The 23535-nt window shown below is 42.7% G+C and overlaps 2 protein-coding genes across 3 annotated transcripts in view; one reads left to right on the forward strand and one right to left on the reverse strand.

Annotated features, from left to right (window-relative positions):
• The window catches only part of LOC126088576 (angiogenic factor with G patch and FHA domains 1), a 290555-nt gene that overhangs the window by 17973 nt on the left and 249047 nt on the right, over positions 1-23535 (reverse strand). The gene's annotated exons all lie outside the window — the stretch shown is intronic.
• On the forward strand, positions 5166-14899 carry LOC126088577 (uncharacterized). Its single transcript, XM_049906773.1, has 4 exons — positions 5166-5250; positions 11232-11402; positions 13587-13820; positions 14447-14899. Exons 2-4 carry the CDS (start codon positions 11232-11234, stop codon positions 14780-14782), a joined length of 741 nt encoding a protein of 246 aa, XP_049762730.1. The 5' UTR covers positions 5166-5250; the 3' UTR covers positions 14783-14899.

The following is a 23535-nucleotide window of genomic DNA, read 5'->3' on the forward strand; positions in this document are numbered from 1 at the left end:
GCAGCGGAGTGTGCGCTGATAGGAAACTTCCTGGCAGATTAAAACTATTTGCCGGACCGAGAGATCAACAGGAGTGCGCGCTCGAATCTCTCTAATTTTACATTCGTGATCTCCTCGGGAGGTATAAGTAGGGGGAAGCAATATATTCTATACCTCATCCAGAAACGCACCCTCACGAAACCTGAACAGCAAGCTACACCGCGATGCAGAGCGCCTCTCTTGCAGAGTCTGCCACTTGAGTTTGCTAAACATCTCCGTAATGCTATCACGCTTACCAAATAACCCTGTAACGAAACCCGCCGCTCTTCTTTTGATCTTCTCTATCTCCTCTGTCAACCCGACCTGGTACGGATCCCACACTGATGAGCAATACTCAAGTATAGGTCGAACGAGTGTTTTGTAAGCTACCTTCTTTGTTGATGAACTACATTTTCTAAGGACTCTCCCAATGAATCTCAACCTGGTACCCGCCTTACCAACAATTAATTTTATATGATCACTCTACTTCAAATCGTTCCGTACACATACTCCCAGATATTTTACGGAAGTAACTGCTACCAATGTTTGTTCCGCTATCATATAATCATACAATAAAGGATCCTTCTTTCTATGTATTCGCAATACATTACATTTGTCTATGTTGAGCGTCAGTTGCCACTCCCTGCACCAAGTGCCTATCCGCTGCAGATCTTCCTGCATTTTGCTGCAATTTTCTAATGTTGCAACTTCTCTGTATACTACAGCATCATCCGCGAAAATCCGCATGGAGCTTCCGACACTATCTACTAGGTCCACAATCATCAATAAACGGTTATACACCTATGGATATGTCGATTTGAACAATAACGTCATTATATTGAACAGCGTAATACAGTGTTAAGATCTAGTCCTACAGGCACGCTCAGTGGCGATCATAGACATGAAAAATATTTTTTGGGGGTATTATTCTTCAATGATGTGCCATTTGCTACGTTTCTGTTTTTGTGAAATGTTGCTTTCATAATTTTAACCACTTTTCTGTTACTTAGGTTTTAATTTATTTACGACAAACTCTAAAAAGCAGAACGAGTTTTCACTCTGCAGCGAAGTGCGTGCCTTTTCGAAACTTGCTTGCAAATTACAACTGTCTGCCTGACTGAGACTCGAAACCAGAACCTTTGCTTTATGCGGGAAAATGCTCTACCGGTTCTACTACCCAGGCACGATTCACAACCCGTCCTCATAACTTCACTTCCACTAATAACTCTCTCCTACTTTCCAAACTTCACACAACTGTTCTGCATTCCAAGTCGGACTGTTACCCTTGAAAGAAAGGACAGCTCAACCGATAGATCACTGATCGCGAAACGCAACTGTTCCGGGTTCGAGGCCCTGCCAGGCACACAGTTTTCATCTTCCAGGGAGTTCCAAATCGGCGCCTTAAAAATCACTTGATGAGCCACAAAAGAGAGTTGTTTTGGTACTGCTTTTGTTCCATTCCGCAGAAGGAACGTAGGTGCCTAAACTTAGAAAAGTACTGTACGCACTACCTGATCAAAAGTATCTGGAGACCTACTAGTGGACATTAAAATGGGGCGTGTCCACCTTTCGCCATTAATGACGGCTTGAACTCTGCTGGGGACACTTTTAGTGAGACGTACGAATGTCTGTGGAGGAATGGCAGCCCAAGACCCAAAACCATAGAACATAGTGATGTTGGACGCTGGGGTCTTGAGGGAACTCGACGTTCTAACTCATACCACCGAGTTCAGGTCAGGACTCTGGACACGCCAGTCCATTTGATGAATAATACTGTCCACAAACCACTGCTTCACCGATGAGGTTTTATGCATTATCATGCTGATAAACTCAATCGTCGTCTGCAAATAGTTCCTTTACTGTAAGTAGCATATCTTTTCTTAAGCACGGTAAGGGACCACAGCTTAATAACAGAAGAACATCGCCATATCATGAGAACGCCTCTTCCGTACCTCACTGATCCACTACACATGATGGTAGGTAACGTTCTCCAGGCATTCGCTAAACACAGACCCTTCCCTCGCATTGCCAAAGGCTATGGCGCGATTCATCACTTAAAATCACTCGTTCCCAGACACACACAGACCAGCAGCGTCGTTCTCCACTCCACCTCGAGCACGGCTCAGCGCTGAATACAGCGGCGTGTGGCTTATGGGGTACTGCTCGGCCGTTTTACCCCATGCTTTTTAACTCCCGAGGCAGTCATTGAGCTAGCTGGGCTACTGGCAGCACTTTGCAACTCACTAGTGGTTCCTTCCGCTGATTTCACGCTGTTTTTTACAACTGCCCTCCGCAATGCTCGACGATCTCTGTGCGCCAATACACGAGGTCTACCTAGGCTTGATTTAGCTGTTATTGTTACCAAGAATTTCCATAACACAATCACATCACCAGTAGTCGACTTTGGCATATCGAGAAGGGGTGAAATGTCCCTTCCGACTGTTACTCGGGAGATGTCGAATGACTAGTACACGGTCGAAGTCAGTGAGCTCTCCTAAACGACAAATTCTGCCGTTACTGCTTCCCTAATGACAATACTCCCAGCCCCTTTTTCAATTAACAGTGATAAATATATTTCTTGACGTCTTCCTCGCACGTCTTTAACGTCTATAATGCTCTAAACAAAAGATCATTCTGCCATGAATCAAATGTGGCTTTTATGAATGCAGGTCTTCCATTTGCAGCACGTGGACCCTACTACTTTCTTGAAACTTCGCCTTTACTGTACTCCATGAGTGATCAACAGTGAAACATTGTTCTTACATCACGTCCATACAGTCGTGTATCTTTCGTTCGTGAAAGAAAAAATATACATTTAGGGTGTAACGTACTTCAACACTTCGATATGCTGTCTCAGAAAGTGTATTCGGAGATGAATCACTGTAACAGCAAAAATGCAGAACGAAAAAATCAGACAATGCAATATGACTTTGTTTAATATACACTTTAGGTGTACACCAGTCGGCAGGTAACAATTATCCACCAACAAAACGCCAACTCCCGCACTTCATGGCTGCTTTAAAGTTTTGCATCCGCCGGTGGCGAAAAGCATAACAGCTGTGCTAGCACAATGTTCGCAACTGTTTTGTATACCACAGTTTGTTAAACTGCGCATCCTGAAGAAAGAAAGAGAGAGGAAGGCTCCACTTTCACGACTTTATAAGATTTTTAGGTTTAGGCAACCATTCAGGGTGGCGACCGTGACATGTTATACTATATCTGCATAGGAATCTCGAAATTACCTCTAATGGACGTAACCTGTCAGGATCACCTGTATTATTCCGGAGCTATGAATGAAGCAAATGGGTGGTGTTAACTCATTAAAAACTTATGTATCTAAAAAGACAGTGTTTTCGCTCTAACAAAGGTTTTGATAGAAACACAGTCGTATTTGTAGGCTTGGACAAATGTAATAGGTCGGATGCAGCTCAATTTAAATACGGAATTGTTGGTGTGAGGGCACCAAATGTCACTTTTGTAGGACACTAACTGAACATTCAAAGCAGCCTACAATTTTGGAAAAATTGCAAATGAGTTAATGTTTCGATTATATATCAGATGAGAGGTTTACAAGCAAATCTAATTCTCGTCCTCCGACTTACAATCTTAATATCCAGTAATCTGTAACTGCAGAAAATACAGACATCCTACGAAGTTACTTGCAAAGGTAAACACGGTAGGAACAGTAGCCATAAATCTGTCAGCGCACCATGAGTCAAAAAAATTATTTTTATTGTAAATATTTCGTACAGGAGAGGAGCATCAACTCATCAGCAGCTAAATCAGGAACTACAGCATCGCTGACAGGTACTGTACCTGAAAAACGTGGCTGAACTGTAGCTGTCAGAACTTCGGGACACCAGACGACACTCCCGTCTAATGGTAAATTGTCACCTATGCCGCGACCCCCACAGTCAGACATGTGAGAATGAGATGATAGGAATTTGATGTCCCGTTTAGGAAGCATCACCTCTGTTCCTTCAAGTATTGGGAAGGAAATGGGTCTCGTACTTATCCAGAGACACTACCAAGAATTTGCGTCAATCGATTAAGAGAAACTAGAGAAAACTTCTGCAGGGCGGACGGACGGGGATTTGAATCCCGCCCTTCCTGAAAGTGCGTCCTAGGCAGTACCTACAGCTCCACTTCACTCGGTCCAGATAGGTGTGGAAATTGTATTACAGTCACGTTGAAATATCAGTCATAAGCCACAGTGACAATGAAATCAGATGAAGTTGAAATTTGGAGAAAAAATCTGATGATTCTCCAAAAGATATTACACGGAAACAGACCATGTAACAAGATGCGATACATGTTATTATTTCGGAATATTATAAGCCGTTGAGTACATTTCTACAGCACACCAATTAAATCAAAAAATATCTGAAAAACGTAAAATAAGCACACTGATGCTATGAAAGTGTATCGGATCTAAAGGCTGAGAGAACCGCTGTGAAAAAGAAGTGTGAGAGGAAGCTGTGTAGGGGAGAGCCGACATCTCTCTAGACAACAAAAATGAAACGTGTACTGGTGCTCAATAAATGTTTGCCATGTACTGCTTTACCAGAGCAATCTGATTGTAGATTAACAGATCTATTTGTCATGCTTACCGTTCGACGTAACGCTAGAGATAAGCATCCAGCACTGTGGCTCCAAGATAAATCAGCGATTATTATTACCACGACACTGCGACGCTTGCTCGGACCCTTGTATGGAAGCTCTTTACACTTACTGTGAACAGGAGAGGTGGCTTACGCAGTCAAAACGTAAGGAAACAGTGCTGCTCGGTAACCATCGACGACAAAACTTAAACATGCAAACACCACTTGAAAACGAATACAAACACACCTGTTTCTCATATTCTTAAGATATCAATTCCCTAACTCAGATCCTTTAAATTACGTAACTATAGTGGTGTTATGAGTGAACCGTTTACGACGCTAATGTACAAAGGAAAATATGTCAAAACCATCTTGCAGGCACACCTCTTGCGCACGTAATGGACCACACGACATACTTGGGGGCGTAACAGACATACAGAGACGTCTCATTGTACGACCACCTGCGGCCCTGACGTGACGCGACGGAAAACATCTGTTTTGTGCTACAATAGGAGATATTTGTTTGCTGCACTCGAACATACCTTAGCGGCTACCCTATATATTTGGGATCTGTATTCACATTGCTTAAACGCCTCTTGGACTTGTCACCGCACTGATCTTCAGTACAGAGGTAAGTTAGTGAATATTTGTATCTCACGGAAATTACACACAGAGTGCATCCATTTGTATCGCAATTGGCATTAATACTCTCTATCTGATCCATTACAAATGCATCCGGTAATACGTTTTTAGGTCTCTCCGAGTGGACAAATAGGGATACCAGTTCGATTTTACACAGAGTACGCCAAGGAACTTGCCCCCCTTCTTGCAGCGGTGTACCGTAGGTCTCTAGAAGAGCGTAGCGTTCAAAAGGATTGGAGAAGGGCACAGGTCATCCCCGTTTTCAAGAAGGGACGTCGAACAGATGTGCAGAACTATAGACCTATATCTCTAACGTCGATCAGTTGTAGAATTTTGGAACACGTATTATGTTCGAGTATAATGACTTTTCTGGAGACTAGAAATCTACTCTGTAGGAATCAGCATGGGTTTCGAAAAAGACTGTCTTGTGAAACCCAGCTCGCGCTATTCGTCCACGAGACTCAGAAGGCCATAGACACGGGTTCACAGGTAGATGCCGTGTTTCTTGACTTCCGCAAGGCGTTCGATACAGTTCCCCACAGTCGTTTAATGAACAAAGTAAGAGCATATGGACTATCAGACCAATTGTGTGATTGGATTGAAGAGTTCCTAGATAACAGAACGCAGCATGTCATTCTCAATGGAGAGAAGTCTTCCGAAGTAAGAGTGATTTCAGGTGTGCCGCAGGGGAGTGTCATAGGACCTTTGCTATTCACAATATACATAAATGACCTTGTCGATGACATCGGAAGTTCACTGAGGCTTTTTGCAGATGAGGCTTTTTGCAGATGATGCTGTGGTGTATCGAGAGGTTGTAACAATGGAAAATTGTACTGAAATACAGGAGGATCTGCAGCGAATTGACGCATGGTGCAGGGAATGGCAATTGAATCTCAATTTGGACAAGTGTAATGTGCTGCGAATACATAGAAAGATAGATCCCTTATCATTTAGCTACAAAATAGCAGGTCAGCAACTGGAAGCAGTTAATTCCATAAATTATCTGGGAGTACGCATTAGGAGTGATTTAAAATGGAATGATCATATAAAGTTGATCGTCGGTAAAGCAGATGCCAGACTGATTCATTGGAAGAATCCTAAGGAAATGCAATCCGAAAACAAAGGAAGTAGGTTACAGTACGCTTGTTCGGCCACTGCTTGAATACTGCTCAGCAGGTGGGATCCGTACCAGATAGGGTTGATAGAAGAGATAGAGAAGATCCAACGGAGAGCAGCGCGCTTCGTTACAGGATCATTTAGTAATGATGATGATAGATAAACTCCAGTGGAAGACTCTGCAGGAGAGACGCTCAGTAGCTCGGTACGGGCTTAAACCTTCTTTCCACGAACAATACGAGACCGGAATAGAAGGGAGAACCGATAGAGGTACTCAGGGTACCCTCCGCCACACACCGTCAGGTGGCTTGCGGAGTATGGATGTAGATGATATCGAATGGACACATTAACCGCAACGAACGCTAATTGCTCCCATATTCCACTTCCTACAAAAAAAAAACAGAACACAACTTCTACAAGAGATATAGGTAGCATACACTCTGTTGGTTTTGATTCAAATCATCACATATAGTCTCGCATTGTCAAGAATGGCTTTGTCAGAATTATATGGGAAACAGCTGGAACGAGAATGTGAGTGCGCATCTGTCTATTATGTTACGTAACATGGGTCTGAAGGAAGGACAGATAATATTGTTGCACAGTTTCTTGAGAATCTGTGGTGCTTTCAATGTTCCTCGACTGGGGATTTTTAACAGGACGACACAGAATCTCATTTAACGATACCCACAGTCCATACGTATTAGCTTTCAACATGAACTTTGGTTAGTGCTGTTTGCAGAGTGTTCACACCGCACTCGGAAATAAAACAATACGTGGTCGCTGGGCGCTAATCGGTTCCATACAGCAAGAGGCCACTTCAAGTACTCACAGCGGAAGTGCCAACGAGCTGACCGTTAACGAGACATTAAGTGGGGGCAAGATACTCGACTTTCGGTGATAGTGGTAGAGTTTATTTTGCAAGACGCTGTTTGCAGTATCGGGTGACACAAGATCACCAATGAAGTCACATCTCTCCCCTTGGTTGACGGAGATGACCAGAAATTGACAGATATTTGAACGGTGAGTGCTTCTCTCACTTGATTGTCTGTTGGAGCCTCCAGAGATTTTTTGACGATGATCACACATTTAATAACTTCGGTCGCAGTATTGTTCCCCTCAGTCTGACGAGAACGAGTTTTCCAAACACCCCTAGCTTATCTAAATGTAGTCGAATACGTCTTTGCTAAAAGTTGAGCGCCTATTCAACTCTACTCTGGATGCTGAGGTCCACAGAATTTCTTTATGTATTATTATTCAGTCGTTCACACCAGTCATTCCGGAGGGACATTAACGCCTCTCGGGCTCAAGCGAGCTTTCGTTACCGTAATATAATCGGTTATATGCTACCTAAAAGGCATTTTAAGAAATTTCGTCTCTCTCACCGTGTTTGTTCTACAGGACCATCGTTGTCTGTGAATGTATGTCACGTTCACCATTTTTTTTCAGTATCACTTCTCACTCGCACAATCAGCTTCTCTTTTATTTGTATTCTGGGTCGCAGTGCACGCGAAATGTCTACATTCTGAATGCTGTAGATTCACTTTTCGTCAGACATTACTAAGCATTATCTAAAATCCAAAAACAAAGTTAAGATATGTAAGAGAATTCAATTACCTCATTGTGTACGCTCTTATTCAGCCTGTCTCAGTTTATACCACATTATTTTTGCTGATGGCAGCATGAAGTTTAGTATTAAGACTAATGCCTCAATCATGCCATGATCATCGGCGCTGGTTTCCTTATTAATTGATTTTGTCTAACATCATTTCTCATCCCCTTCTCTATTCAGGAATATCTCCTTTTGAGTTCTGTTTTTTTATAGACTGTATTTGTCAGAGGACCTAAACTTTTTACACAATTCTGCGCAACACACTCCTCCATTTCTACGGCATTTTTTTTTTTTTACTTTATTTGCAAGAATGTAGTCTCTGTGCACAATAAATGTGACTGAATTCGGTTTTGTTGAAATGATCCATCAAGCAATTTCCGACTTTTGGTGGCACGACACACTCCTCGTCTTTCTGCATTCCTTGCAATCCCTCTGTTATTTCACTGACAAATCAAGATATTCCCTGATGTAATTCGATCGAAGTCTTCTTGATTTGTTTCTTCTCCTTTGCACTTCATTTGATTTGTTCCTTCTCCTTTGCGTTTCAATGAGAGATGCTTTTAAAATAGTTTCCACAACGGAACTCTGTTTAGAAAGTAATCTGGCAGAAATTCCAGAAAGATTCTGGTCGCATGAAAACTATACCAGCGGCAAGACACAATCACTACTTTCACTACGTGACGGTAATGACAATGTTATCGACGACAGCACCACTAAAGAGGATTTACTAAACATGGATTTCGGAAATTCCTTGAGCGAAGAAATTGCAGTAACTATTTCGGAACTCTAAACACGAACAGCTGCCAAGATGGGTAATTTAAAAGTCTATACCTTCAGCGTAGCGAAGTAACTTAGTCACTTGATAAAGACATGCCTTGGTTGACTCCCCGCTACATACGGAGAAATGACCATCGTAATAAAATTAGAGGAATCAGAGCTCGCACAGAAAAAAATTTCTCACGTACTATTTGAGTGTAGAATGGTCATGAGAAAGTCTGAAAGTGGCTCTATAAAGCCTCTGCCATACATTACATTGTGAACTGCAGAGTAGTCATGTAGATGTAGCTGTAGATCCTTCTACGCTCCCTTACGTTAATATTTCACTGGGAAGTCGTTTTCCCTCGCAAAATTTGGTTATTAAAGATATTTCACATTTTTATTTAATAACTTTAGCTTCAAGGAATAATGTGATTTGACGTTAGTTCACTTATTTTTTTGCATTAAGAGACATTCAGAGATATCTTCACCAAAGGCACATAGCAAACGCTAATTTTCTTTATAATTTTTCATTGTTCTTCTTGTGGATGCATAAACTGTTATAATCATAGTCTGTTATTTTTATTCCTGCCAATAATGACTTCCTTCTCTCTAAAAGTTTTTTGTAAGTAATTTGGAGTCTTTCGTTACACACTTCTTTTAACAAAGAACTTGGAAGTACCTCACTGAAAACTAGGTTACATGTTCTGGAGTTTGCTAAGCAACGTCACCTTCAAAGCATTCCTCCAATTGATACTTTCCATTTAATGTGCTTAACATGGTAGAATAAACAAAAATTTGAATGATGTTGTGCTCTTTACCTCGCCCTGCAGACATTCCAATTACTTCAAAGTACGCTCTGTAAAGTGCCAAGCGCTGTTTACACTTTTAAGGTATGCTGTCCGGTTTCCGTACTTACGCATGGATGTATCCAGGGCAATAATGACTGCATGATTTGCACGCACGAATAGCTGCATGCCGACGAAACTAATTTAATGTCGCCTGCTCTTTTGCTGCCGAGACTGTTGACAACGAACTTATAGTGTGAAACATGTCCAGTACATGCACCTAAGGTGTTGAGTTTCATGATCGCTGAACGACAAGTATCATACTAGGTACTGACATTTACATCAATTACACGTGCAGCCATACCCTGCAAACAAATGTGAAGTGCGTGACAGAGAGTAATTTCCATTGTACCACACTTTAGGGTTTCTTCCCCTTTCATTTGCCTAGGGACCGTGGGAGGATGACTGCCTAAATGTCTCCGTGTGCGTTGTAATTACATTAATCTGTCTTCCCGGTATCTACAGGCGAAATACGTAGGTACCTGCAGTGTGTTCCTGGATTCCTCACTAATAGTGGATCTTGAAACTTTGCAAGTTGGCTTTCGAGGGATAGGTGACGTCTACCTTCAAAAGTTACCTATTTAGGTTTCAGTATTTCTGCGACGCTCTCCCGTGGGCCAAACCATCCTGTGACAATTTATGTTGCACTTCTTTGCATGCCTTCAATATCCCCTGTTAGTTCTATCTGTTACGCGTCCCACACACTTGAGCAATATTCTAAGTTGGGTGGCACGGGTGTTCTGTATCGAATATTCATTACAAGCTGACAGCATTTTCCCAGTATCCTACCGATGAAACTATTCCATTTCATATCTCAACAAATTTGTATAACGAAGTGTTTGTATGAATTAACTGATTCTAGTTGCGGCTGACTGATATTGTAGTGAAGGAATACTAAGTTTTCGCATTTTGTGAAGTAAACAATTATACATTTCTGAACATTTAATGCACATTGCTCATCTACCACCAACTTTGGAATCATATCAAGATCCGACTGGATGTTTGTGGACCTTTTCAACGACAGCACTTCATCATTGATAACTGTATCATCTGCAAAAAGTCTGAGGTTACAATTAATATTGTCAGCCAGGATATTCAGATGCAAAGATAAATAGTAACGGTCCTAAAACACTTCGCTGAGGCATAACTGAAGTTCCTTGTACACCAGTAGATGACGACGCGCCACCCAAGATAATATAACACCCCTATCAAGAAATCTTAGTCCAGCCATAAATTTGTTTGATACGCAAACTACCGCACTTTCAATAATAAGCGCTAGTGTGGTACGAGTAAAACGCTTGTCAAAAGTCAAGAAATACTACCTATACTTTTTTGCCTTGTTCACTGGCTTTCAGAATGCTGCAGAAGCGCGAGTTGAGTTTCGCTAGACCGGTGTTTTCCGAATCCACACTGCTCGGCGAAGAGAAAGTCATTGTGTTCGAAATATCACATTATGTTTTAACTCTATTCTAAGACTTTATAACAGATCGATGGTATCAGGTGGATCATCTCTGCCACCATTCTTGACGTGGAAGTGACGTGTGGTTCCTTTAGTCACTGAGGACAGCGTTTAAAAAATAAAACAAAAAATCTACAGTATATTATGGTTGGACTTTACATCGCCTCTCTCTTGTGTTCCAGATGAACGCGCTGACTTGTTTGCTGCTAGTGCTGGCTCTAGCCGCCTTGGGCGAGGGGAGAACTTTTGTGTTCGAGAACCAACGCGGGGAGACCATATGGGTGGGCGCCCTCGGCAATGCAGGCGTGGCTCCTCCTAACGGCGGCGGATGGGAAATGGCTGCCGGTAGTTCGGTTAGTACCTGACGTCGAGTTATGGCGCTGCCGTTTCTGGGATATGAACAGTAGTTGACTTATGGAAGCATATAACAATTTCGGTACTATCAGTATTTACTGATGATATTATTTTTATTATTATTATCACTATTTACAAGTCATGTACTGCGTACATTGCAGGTCTAGCTCTCTAACGATGCCAGCTTGCCAGCGAAATAAAGGCATAATAAAGAAATCTCAAATTCCAGTGCAGAATAAATAAAGGGGGTTCGATTTTTACTTGTTTTTTCCGTCTAAACAGTACTGCAAATTTAGAGAGCTCTGGATCAGACACATTTCGCTTTTATTTACAAACCATCAATGGTGGTTCCACTTATACAGGGTGTACATAAAGTCCGAGAACACTTTCAATTGTTTATTGCACAAGAACTAAACATTGTACAGATGTCAGACATATTGCATTTTCATTAATACGGTAATCGAATTCTTGCCACACCCGTCGCAGCATGGCACATCGTCGACTGTGGCAATCGCTTCCCGTATTCACTCCCGGAGCTCTGCTACATCACGTGGTAGAGGCGGTACATACACCAGATCTTTAGCGTGTCCCCACAGAAAAAAGTCACACGAAGTGAGATCTGGTGATTGGGGAGGCCATTTCATGAAACAGCTGTCCCCTTCTGTAGCACGGCCGATCCATCGATGCGGCAGCTCCGTGTTCAGGTACCCACGAACTTCACTATGAAAATGAGGTGGAGCCCCATCCTGTTGAAAGATGAACGGAAATACCGATAGCATTTGAGGCATCAGCCATTACTGACTCCTTATGAATGTCTCTTGTACGCTCTCCACATTCACTTCACTCACACTGGGACGTCCGCTTCTCTTTGCTGGGCACATGTCTCTCGTACGCTCTCCACATTCACTTCACTCACACTGGGACGTCCGCTTCTCTATGCTGGGCACAAGCAACCGGTCGTAAGGAATTTGTTGTGCCAGTGGTAAATGGCCTTCCTTGATGGTGGCTTCTTACCGTACTTGATTCTAAATATCCGTTGAACAGCTGTAGCACACTTGTTTTTGTCGATCTCCAACACACAGAAAGCCAGCCGCGGTGGCCGAGCGGTTCTACGCTCTTCAGCCCGGAACCACGCGACTCCTACGTTCGCAGGTTCGAATCCTGCCTCGGGAATGGCTGTGTGTGAAGTCCTTAGGTTAGTTAGGTTGAAGTAGTTCTAAGTTCTAGGGGACTGATGACCTCAGATGTTAAGTCCCATTGTGCTCAGAGACATTTTGAACACACAGAAAGCTCGCCCGCACCTGAACTCGCCATGTTTGCGACTAGCGCTGACTATCGGCAAATTACCAAACTACGCTGTGGCGGTATACATGAAAAAAAAAAAACTATCAGGATTTCTCTTCAAAACGACATAAGTATGATATCTGTACAATGTTTGGTTCTTGGGTAATAAATAATTGAAAGTGTTCCCAGACTTTCCGTACAGCCTGTATACTATGCGTTACTACATTTTGCTATTTATGGATTAAAAACAACTTTTCCTTGTGAATTGAGTGTACAGTTTATTTACAACGTTTATTACCATTTTTTACATTTTCTGAAGTCTGCAACTTTTTTTTCATAGCTGAGACTGAAGTCGAAAAAACGTGGTTGTACTTTCATATCTCACGATTTTTCGACTTTTCGGAACACACTATTTCTACATTTATGTTCTTTGCACATCACTTCTTTAACACTTCATACAAGCTGTATTAGTTAAAACTTTGCTTTACTTTTTTTGTTCGTTTTGTTTTACGTGTGTGTCGCAAGTGTCGTCAACGTCGCGAATGTATTGGTTCTAAGTACAAATCCATCTCTCTCTCTCTCTCTCTCTCTCTCTCTCTCTCTCTCTCTCTCTCTCTCTCTCTCTCTCACACACACACACACACACACACTCTGTGTGTGTGTGTGTGTGTGTGTGTGTGTGTGTGTGTGTGTGTGTGTGACAGAGAGAGAATCAGGGGGAGGGGGCAAATAAACAGTGATATATAATAGATACTGCGAAAGCTGGCTATCCAAACGAAAAGGGAGATTCTTTTTGTTTGGATTTCAATATTGTGTACGTTTTCCTGGGTGGTCAGCAATGTTGTGGTAAGCGTGTAATGAACTAGATGAAATGAGACGCTCGTGGGCGTGTCACACAGCTGACGCTCGAGCTGGACGACGCGTGGGCGGGCCGCTTCTGGGGCCGCACTGGCTGCTCGTTCGACGCGTCCGGAAGAGGCACCTGCCAGACGGGAGACTGCGGCGGAGTGCTGCAGTGCAACGGCGCCGGCGGCGTGCCTCCGGTCACGCTCGCCGAAGTCACCCTGGGCGGCTATGGCGGCAACGACTTCTACGACATCAGTCTCGTCGACGGCTTCAACATTCCCGTCACGGTGAGTTCACACTGCGAGGCGTTTCCCACTGCCCAACATTCCTATACTCCCGAGTGGCAAGAATACACGTAATCAGCGATTATCAGCCGTCTGCCTCCACATCTGTACTCTGCAAAACACCTTACGGAGTGTGACTGGGACGTTTCTGTGGTACCACTCCGCGCTATCCTGTTGCTTTCATGAATGCATGCGTTAAGTTCTCCATGGCCTTTCTAAAACAAGCGGTTTGGGTACAGGAAAGCAGACTTACGGACAAGCTCCTCACAGTAATAACAGCTGCCGGCCGCTGTGGCCGAGCGGTTCTAGGCGCTTCAGTCCGGAACCGCGCTGCTGCTACGGTCGCAGGTTCGAATCCTGCCTCGGCCATGGGTGTGTGATGTCCTTATATTAGTTAGGTTTAAGTAGTTCTAAGTCTGGGGGACTGATGACCTCAGATGTTAAGTCCCATACTCTTCAGAGCCATTTGAACCATTTTAATTATAGCTTTCATTGTATTGTGGAGGAAGGAAGTGATCCGGATGATACTGTAATCGTCGTATCTATTTCTGAAGTGAAGATGTAACGACAGAGCACACTGAGAGAATTAACCGTGGCCCCTGCCTCACTAGCAACCATCTCTATTGCAGATGACTCCTACCGACGTGTCTGGCGGCGGTGACCACTACCGCTGCAACCCAGCAACCTGCCCAGCCAACGTGAACGCCCAGTGTCCCGCAGAGCTGCAGCAGGTGGTCAACGGAGCTGTCGTCGCTTGCAAGAGTGCGTGTCTCGCCTTCAACACCGACCAATATTGTTGTCGCGGCGCCTACGGTACCCCTGACACCTGCCAGTCCACCACTTGGCCAACCAACTACCCTGCCTTCTTCAAGGGACTCTGCCCTGATGCCTACAGCTACGCCTATGATGATGTTGCCAGCACATTCACGTGCTCGAACACAGGCTACAGGATCACCTTCAGCTGAAGCACATAGCTGGTCGCCAAATCTGATCTGCTTCAGTATTCATGCTCCTTCTTTGTGCCTGTCGCGTAGTGCTATGTAGTTGATGAATAAATGAATAAATACAAACGATTCAAAAGACTGAGTCGAAAAATCAGTCAGTTCGTACAGCTGACAGAATTATATATCCCCACTGTACCCGGTAAGTGATGAACAACTGTTGGTAAATAAATGAAGAAAACGATAAATCAGTCTATGAATAAGAAAAACATAGCTGGAGCCGTTATTGCAGACATCATATCTGTAACAGAGAAAGAAGACTTCGCTAAAAACAGTATCAAAGAATATTTTGTGTGGGCTGTGCATGGTATGCGACAGGACACATATGCTGACGCTACAAGAAGCAACGATGCACAAATATAAAATCGAAATGTAGCTGACGATTTTCTCCTCCTGAAGATGGAACCAAACGGCCCGAAATGTCACAGAACATGAGAAAATTAAACTTCTCTGGGACTGAAGGCGGTTTATACACTGGCATAATGTTGGGCAACTGAATTAGACACAAATACGCAAAAGTGACTAACATCCGCTTTCGCCCAGATGACGCGACGTGGTATCTACTCCAAGAGACACCGAAGACGTCCTGATCTGAGACCGCCCAACCGCTCCCCGCAAATCACGGATACTGGTCGTATAGTGCATTTCTCTACTGGATCCCAGACGTCTTCAATATGACCGAGTTCAGATCACGGGCGTATTCAGGACTTTTGGGGTGGGGGTACTTTCTAGATTTTATAAGAACACAATTATTACTACTGAATTTCAGCACTAATTTTACTGCTACTAAGCAAATACTCAATCGCAGAATACCTGGTTCCACTTACATTTAGCAAATATTTATCTGTCAAGGCAGGTTGGAAATGTGATTCACTATTTCCTTTGGATCAAGGTAGAATGCTGCGATGCACATCTCTGTTTTGATTTATAATGTTCCTTCGGTAGGTTTTCAAACGTTTTAAAGTCGAAAATGTTCTTTCTAGTGTTTGTGTTGAAACTGGGATGGTGACTAGAATTTGGAGCAGAGTTATAATATTGGGAAAAAAATTTTATCTGCATGTCTCTAACGACGCCAAGGCGTTCTCTTGTCTTGTACAGGGTTCTTCTTTAAGTCATTTATGTTTCCGAAAGGAAAATTCTCCAGCTGCAGACGCAGGTTGTGGTAACAATGATCGATTAAATTTGACGGGACTCCGGGATATCTCCAGAATAAACAGAAGCTGAGTTTGCAGTTGGCTCAGAACGTTCTTTTTTTTAAAAAAAAGAAAAAAAAGACATTTTTTTCAGTAAAGATAACTGTTTCTCTCCCACCTACTTCATTTATATCCCGAAAACAACACTGAATTTATTGCATTAAACACGTTAATCGCATCCAATAGTTAAAGTTAGAATATTTGCAGAAATCTGACACAAAAAATTAAAGGCAATTCACGATTTTTCCCTCGTCGCTCGCTGTTTTCGTGGTGAACTGGAACGCACGTCTATCATCGGCATTACTGTTTATAGCGTAGCCATATGCACTGACAATCAGGAAACTGTAAGATGTGAGTTAGTTGCCTTGTGCACTGCAAAATGTATTCCCAAACTGAAAAGTTGTTATCTTCCGTCCCTGTGCCCCCTTATTGCAGATCTAGTCAGGCGCAGGTACGATTTGCACACACTATTACATCACATAACAACGTGGGTCACTGCACTACAGACCGTGTTCCCAAGCTGGGAAATTGTCATCTGTCGCCTCTGTGCTCCCGTACTGCAGATCTAGTCACGAGTATGTACGCTTTGCAGACAATATTAAATCACACACCAACCTGTGAATTACTTAAATCATTTCCCATATACCAAACGCTATGGAATTTTATGTACCCTTTCAGAAAAACAATAGTAACACATGACGAGTTTCACTTGTACACTAGAGATAATTTCGGAGATATTCAAAATTATTTAAAACCTAAATCTTACAACTTCCCATTAAAAGCAACATTCTGAATCGTCAATATGTTTTTGTAAATATATCAGAGGAGGAATTAAACCAAACACTTCATCGCTAAATATTTAGTCAAACAGCATTTTATTGTTAAATAGTTAGTCAAACAGCATTTTGTTCATGGGAATATAAGTCATGTAGTGTTTTCAGTTTTCAAACAGTAATTACATTATTCAGTTATCTGACTTTACTATTTTCACTTATTCTGTTGTCAGAGTCAGCGAGAGGACGAATACAGCATTTATGGGACGAATGAATCTCGAAAATTGTTAAAAATTAATGGTGAATGAGAGTGTGAATCTCATTGTGTAATCGTACAGTGAGTCAAATAGTTCGTATGACATGCTTATTACGGAGTAGCCAGTTTGAGGATTCGAGAAACAAGGTTTTTATTCCTGTCCTTAAGATAAGTTGAGATGGGTTTGTTTTGGTTTGATTTGCTTTTAGAAAAATAGATGGGTGGTAATAAAATTAAATTCGGGGTTGGGGATTCGTCAACAAGGAAAATTACCATGCCGTCCTCAAAAAGCTACGAAGTAGATTGGCTAAATTACATTCCAGCCAATCAGAGAGGAGAATGGACGTGTGTTTTGAAAGCAGAAGAGTTTTGCGCTCACTCGTCTCGAGGATCTGTTGTTCGTTCTAGTAACTTTGTAAAAAAAATTGTAATATGCGTTTGCACAGTCGTTTTATGGAATCTCGAAATGTTAGGATGCACTGTAAATGATGTTTCCAGAAGTTTTGGAATTTTTAGCAAAAAATTATGAATTTCTTCCAATGCACTAAAAAATTTCTCGTGGCATGCTAGGCAGACGTTTTTCAGAAACTTCCGTTACTGAATTTTGGTGGGTTGTGTAGCATTGTGCGAGCATACTAAAATGATAACCATCGCCTGAGCATTCAAACTGTTTGTTCAATGCTAAAAATAGCGGTTCTCTGGATAGCAGGTCGCGAGTTCTACCCTTGAGAGAGAATGTGCTATGACAGTAAACGGAGTAGTGCAAACCACGTGGAAGTATACGCTTCTACGTCAGGAACTGTGTGTTAGGGCGGACTTGGTAGCAGTACTTGGGTTACTACAGTGAGCATACAACAAAGTCACTTTAGCTAGGAACTTGTTTTGTTCACTGACTTCGGTCAGACCTGATAGAATGAACCCTCTTACAGGTAATGTAATAAAACTACTTATTCACCCTGCAGACACGGATAGCACAGACTGTCTTTAAAATAGTTTTTCACGTTGAACCATTTTATACGTCGTTTCAGCGTAGGCTGTGCTTCTAAGGAGTTCACTAAGGTGAGTGAGTAAATGTCATAAAAAGAACGACACCGTGCCGCGGCACGTGTACTAAGCAACAAGGGATATTAGAAGTGTAGGGCACTGGGGAGCGCGCTTTGTCATTGGTCAGCTACTTGTCATGTAGACAACTCGACCGCCTCTTTGTATCAGGAATGCTTTTGTAAGAAAGAAATGATCCAGAGATTCGACGTTATCCGCCCGTATAACAAAGCAGATACCTGCGCTAATAGGAAATCTAGCTCTTTTTAAGACTATTTCGAATATCTCGGTACGCCCAAGGGTCAGATGACCTGAAGGCCACACAGGCACCTTCATCCCCATGGAGTATTCCTCAAACCATTCCCACAGAACTGGGACCGATCGGTGGTGCTTTAGCTTTCTGAAGGTGTAGGTCTCTTGCTGTAGAACAGATGTATGTATATGACCGGACGCATGGTTCCTGAATCTTTCGCCGATAAGAGATTATGGTAGACGTACCGCAGGCCTCATTTTAACCCATGTAAACGCCTCACACCGGAGAATATCTGCGCAAGTGGCCTTAACGGTACCCTGTTAGCAAGCAACATACAATCGCACCAAAAAGTATTGGCACACGTGCGTATTTATCGTTGCTGGTTACAAACGCCGCACTTTCCGGTACACAGTACATGTACGTGCTACCTCACATACCAGACATTACAATTCTGCCCATAGTGCCTACCATTAACAAAGAAATGCAGTGTTATGGGCAAACACGTATCTCCTCTGCACACAAAAAGTATTGGCACAGAGCATGGCATCTCGGTATATTGCTGGGTTTTCAGGTACCGGAACGCCATCTGCTGACACATTAGACACTGCGTGTTGTTGACGGCCCGGTCGCCAGTATGTTGCTGTAGTGCGCGATAGTGGTCAGCATGGGGCCGAAGAAGAAGGAACATTCAGTGGCGTTGCGTGAGAGAGTGGTATTGCTCCATTCACAAGGGAGAAGCTATCGACAAATCGGAGCAGAGGTGTCTGTGAGCTACACCACGGTAAGAGCCATCATTCAGAAATATAAAGAGACTGGAACAACAGTGAATAAGTGTCGTCCTGGACGTCCAAAAGTGCTTACAACCCGAGAGCGTCGCCATATCATCGCACTTGCTCGGAAGGAACCTGCTACAAGTGCAGCAACTATTGCTGAGATTGTTCAGACAACGTCCGACAAGACGGTTAGTGTTCAGACTATACGAAATGTGTTGAATGAGGCTGACATGCATGGACGTTCTCCCAGGAAGAAGCCATACATTTCGGAAATTAACCGGCAGAAACGCCTGCAGTTTGCCAAGGACTACATCAGCAAGCCGATGGAGTTTTGGAACACTGTGATATTTAGCGACGAATCGAAGTTCAATGTGTTCGGATTTGATGCAAGAAAGAAAATTTGGCGCAAGCCGAATACGCACCTCGACATCAAACACATGCATCCCACAGTCAAACACGGTGGGGGCGGTATCATGGTCTGGGGCTGTATGGCGGCTTCCGGCGTTGGAAATCTAGCTGTAATTCACGGCACAATGGATCATATGAGATACATTGACGTGTTGCGAGGTAATTTACACGCTAGTGCACAGAAATTGGGCCTTACTGGGGTGTTTCAGTTCCAGCAAGACAACGACCCAAAACATACCGCCATGAAAACCCGGGAGTGGTTACTGTACAATGCCCCCAGAAGGGTTCTAACACCACCTCAGAGCCCTGATTTGAACCCCATTGAGAACCTGTGGGCTCATCTTGACACACAAGTCAGAAAAAGGCGTCCGTCCGGTAAAAACGACTTGGAGAAAGTGCTCCTGGAGGAATGGTCGAAAATTACCCCTGATATCACCCGGAATTTAATACAAAGCATTCCTAGGCGTTTACGTGCTGTTATAGATGCTAAAGGGATGCACACTAGCTATTAGATGGTGAACATCAATGAAGAAAACGAACACACTGTCCGATTCATATGCGTGTGCCAATACTTTTTTGGGTGCAGAAGAGCGATGTTTTTTTTCATGACACTGTATGTTACTTTAAGGACAGGTGATTTTGACATATTTGTAAACTATGTAATGTAAGGTGTCACATGTATGGGTTCTGTTCTGAAATATATGTTTCGTTTAACCTACAACCACTAAAATGTAACTGTGCCAATACTTTTTGGTGCGATTGTATATCGTCTCACGTGGTTTTCGAAGTCCATGTAAGCTGCCATCGGAATATACGAACGCATACTGCGACCCATTAATGAAGGCGATTTCTCCCACGCTTGGAGTGTAGAATGGCTGTGCTCCTGAACCAATGGTAATCTTCATCCGCCGTACGTTCTGTAGAGAATACTGCACAATTTCATTGCAGTAAAGAAACGACCTCGTCGAATCAACAAAAGCTGTTACAGTTATTATTAATACGGTATCTCTTTGGGGTTTCTCGACGTCGTTCTTCGTCTACAGTGACATGCAGCGAGGAGACGTACACATACACTGTGGGTCGTGACGCTGCTCCTCGGTTGTTGTCCAGCACTGAATTCGCGAGCACGTGCGATACTGTGTCCCGTCTGTCTGCTATTAAAATCCGCGATAGTCGAAGGCGACCGTTGGCATCAAAATCTTGTTACCCACTGCAGTTATTCTGGGAGTTACGTCTTTTGCGAATAAAGGAAGGTAAACGTTTAACGTCCCATCGATGACGTGATCAGTAGAAACGCAGCACAAACACAGATCGGTAAAGGTTGAAGAAGTATGTCCGGCGTGACATATTCAAAGCAACCGTCCCGGCATTTGCCTTAAGCGTTTTAAGGAAGGAAATTCTTGATCGACTCGGTGGCTAAATGGGTAAATGTAACACTACAGATCAAAAGGTCCAAGATTCAATCCTAACTCAATAGGATATTTTTTGTAACTCTTATTCCACATGTAGCAATATTTATTAACGTGAAAATTCCAAGTTCCCATGTGCTTCGTAGTCCTTTGTTAAACTGGAAGTCCTCCAGCATTATTAGTTCTGTAAGATCATGTGTGAAGCATACAAAGGCTTCCAACGCGATACTCCGGCGAAATAGCTTCCCAAGAACCCGAGAAAATTCCAGTCCTATGTAAAATCATGTGCGAAGCATAAAACTGCTTCCAACGTGATATTCCAGCGAAATAGCTTGCCAAGAACCCGAGGAAATTCCAGTACTATGTAAAATCGTAAGCAAGTCGAAGGCTTCTATCCAGTCACTCGTTGACCTGTCTAGTGTGGCAATCGATGATAGCGAAAGGAAAGCTGAAGTTTTAAATACCAAGTTTAAGAAATCATTCATGCAGAAGGATCGTACAAATATACCGTCGTTGGACCGTCGCACAGACTGCCGTATGGGGGACACAGTAATAGGCATCCCTGGCGTAGAGAAGCGAATGAAAAAGTTCAAAAGAATTAAGTCATCAGGTTCGGATGGAATACTAATTCGGTTTTATTGAGAGTAATCTACCGCACTGGTCATTTACTTAGCATTTATTTATCCGAAATTCAGCTTGTTCTTTTCTCACATGATATCCTGCGAAACATGGATGAAAGGCAACAGGATGCTTCCACATTCATAGATTTCCGGAACGCGTTCGACACGATGCCCCACTGCTGATTTTTAACGAATATCCGAGCATACAGATTAGGTTCCCAGATACATGAGTGGCCCGAAGATTTCTTAAATAACAGAACCCGACTGAAGAACGATTCTATTGTCGCTAACGTACATTTCGAGTAAGGACCACGGAGATAAGAAAAATCATGGCTCTTACGGAGGCAAACAGACAATCATTTTTCCCTCGCGCTATTTTCGATTGGAACAGAAAAGGAAATGACTAGTAGTGGTACAAGGTACCCTCCACCATGCACTGTATTTTGGCTTGCTGAGTATACATTTAGATGTACATTTAAAAGGTCTGACGAAGCAAAAGGCATAATACACCCAACAGGAACATGCTTAGTACAGCTCTCCGGTGTTCAAACTAAACTTCGAGTTGAGAGCAGCTTCATCTACCTTGATCGTCCTGGTTTCAGTTCACTACGTAAACTGTCCAATTTGCGTAATAAGAACCAGTTAATGATTAATCTCTTTCCTGTGAGTAAAAAATATAAAATAAAAAAAACATATTTTTCCTCAACACAAGTTGCGTTTTCATTTTCGCCAGAACACTGCAAAAAGGGGGTAGGATACTTGAGTTTGTCCCATCGATGATTATTAGATATGAACCAGGCCACGGCAGTTTTGTCTGCAAGTAATTCTGGACGTCAGAAGACCTTCGGATTTTGTTCTACAAAATTTCCAAATGTTTTCCCTCAAGCGTTTTGGTCTGAGTCAACAGCGTAGAAAACAACGCGAATAATGATTTCACGTAACTGTTCATAAGAGCTTCCAGTTACCGTGAAAATTTTGCAAACCTTAATGTGATAGTCTTTTGACATCATACGAAGTATTTCATCTATTATTTCTACAGAAGAATCTCCGTCTGGCGTCCAGAATATGTTAGATCTGTAGTGTTCATACAACGTGGTTTAAATTCATTTACCTTGTACTAAAGAGTCTCGAGTGCTGATGCAAATTCCCCAGGCACTTCCCTCAATTTATTTTCATATAAGGAGAAGACGACTTTTCTGGAATAATATTTTAGCTCTACATCAAATTCGGCTCTGTCAAAACTAAGAAACGTTTCACACTCTTTTGTTAAGGTACCTTCCAACAAGCAACTGCATGTTCCATCACTTGAAAGTTTGAACAAAATGGTTCCAATATTTCTAGGAAATGTATAAGACATCCCTATCCGCCACCGTCATTATTACACCAATGAAAATGCATAAGTTTAACAGGTAATGTGTAATTATAAAGAAACACTAGTATGGAAGTACTTTGATGGAGCTATGATGAAAGACTATATCAGACTGAGATACACACTATACTAAACTCGTATTTCCCTCCACTGTAAAAATAGGTTTAAGCGTAAACAGATTCTATTAATACGCACAAACGGGCAGGGATATAGTCGATGCCTCTGTTCTAGCCAGCCAAATGCTCAGCGGGTCAGATAAATAATTAAGTAAGTCAACAACTAGTTATGGACTAAAAATCACAATAGAACTACACCTCCGCGTTTATCATCAATCTTTCAGCAGGACACGATTGCTAGCTACAAAGAAACACACTTTATATTCTTGATAATGAGGCCGTAGCCTTGTTGGCTCCTCCCTCAACCCTTCTCCTTCACTTTCCTCTCCGAAAAATAATAAATTAATGTACCATACTTGGTTTTCTTCAACGGCTACCGGGTTCTGAATGGGATGATACGAAAATACCCAGGACAAATGCTACGCTTGTTGCACTTGCAGCCAACCCACTCGATAGCATTATATTGTAGGGAAACAGAAAACTCTGCAATGTCGTTGAATGCTGCG

This window comes from Schistocerca cancellata, chromosome 6 (assembly GCF_023864275.1).
Source record: "Schistocerca cancellata isolate TAMUIC-IGC-003103 chromosome 6, iqSchCanc2.1, whole genome shotgun sequence".
Lineage (NCBI taxonomy): Eukaryota > Metazoa > Arthropoda > Insecta > Orthoptera > Acrididae > Schistocerca > Schistocerca cancellata.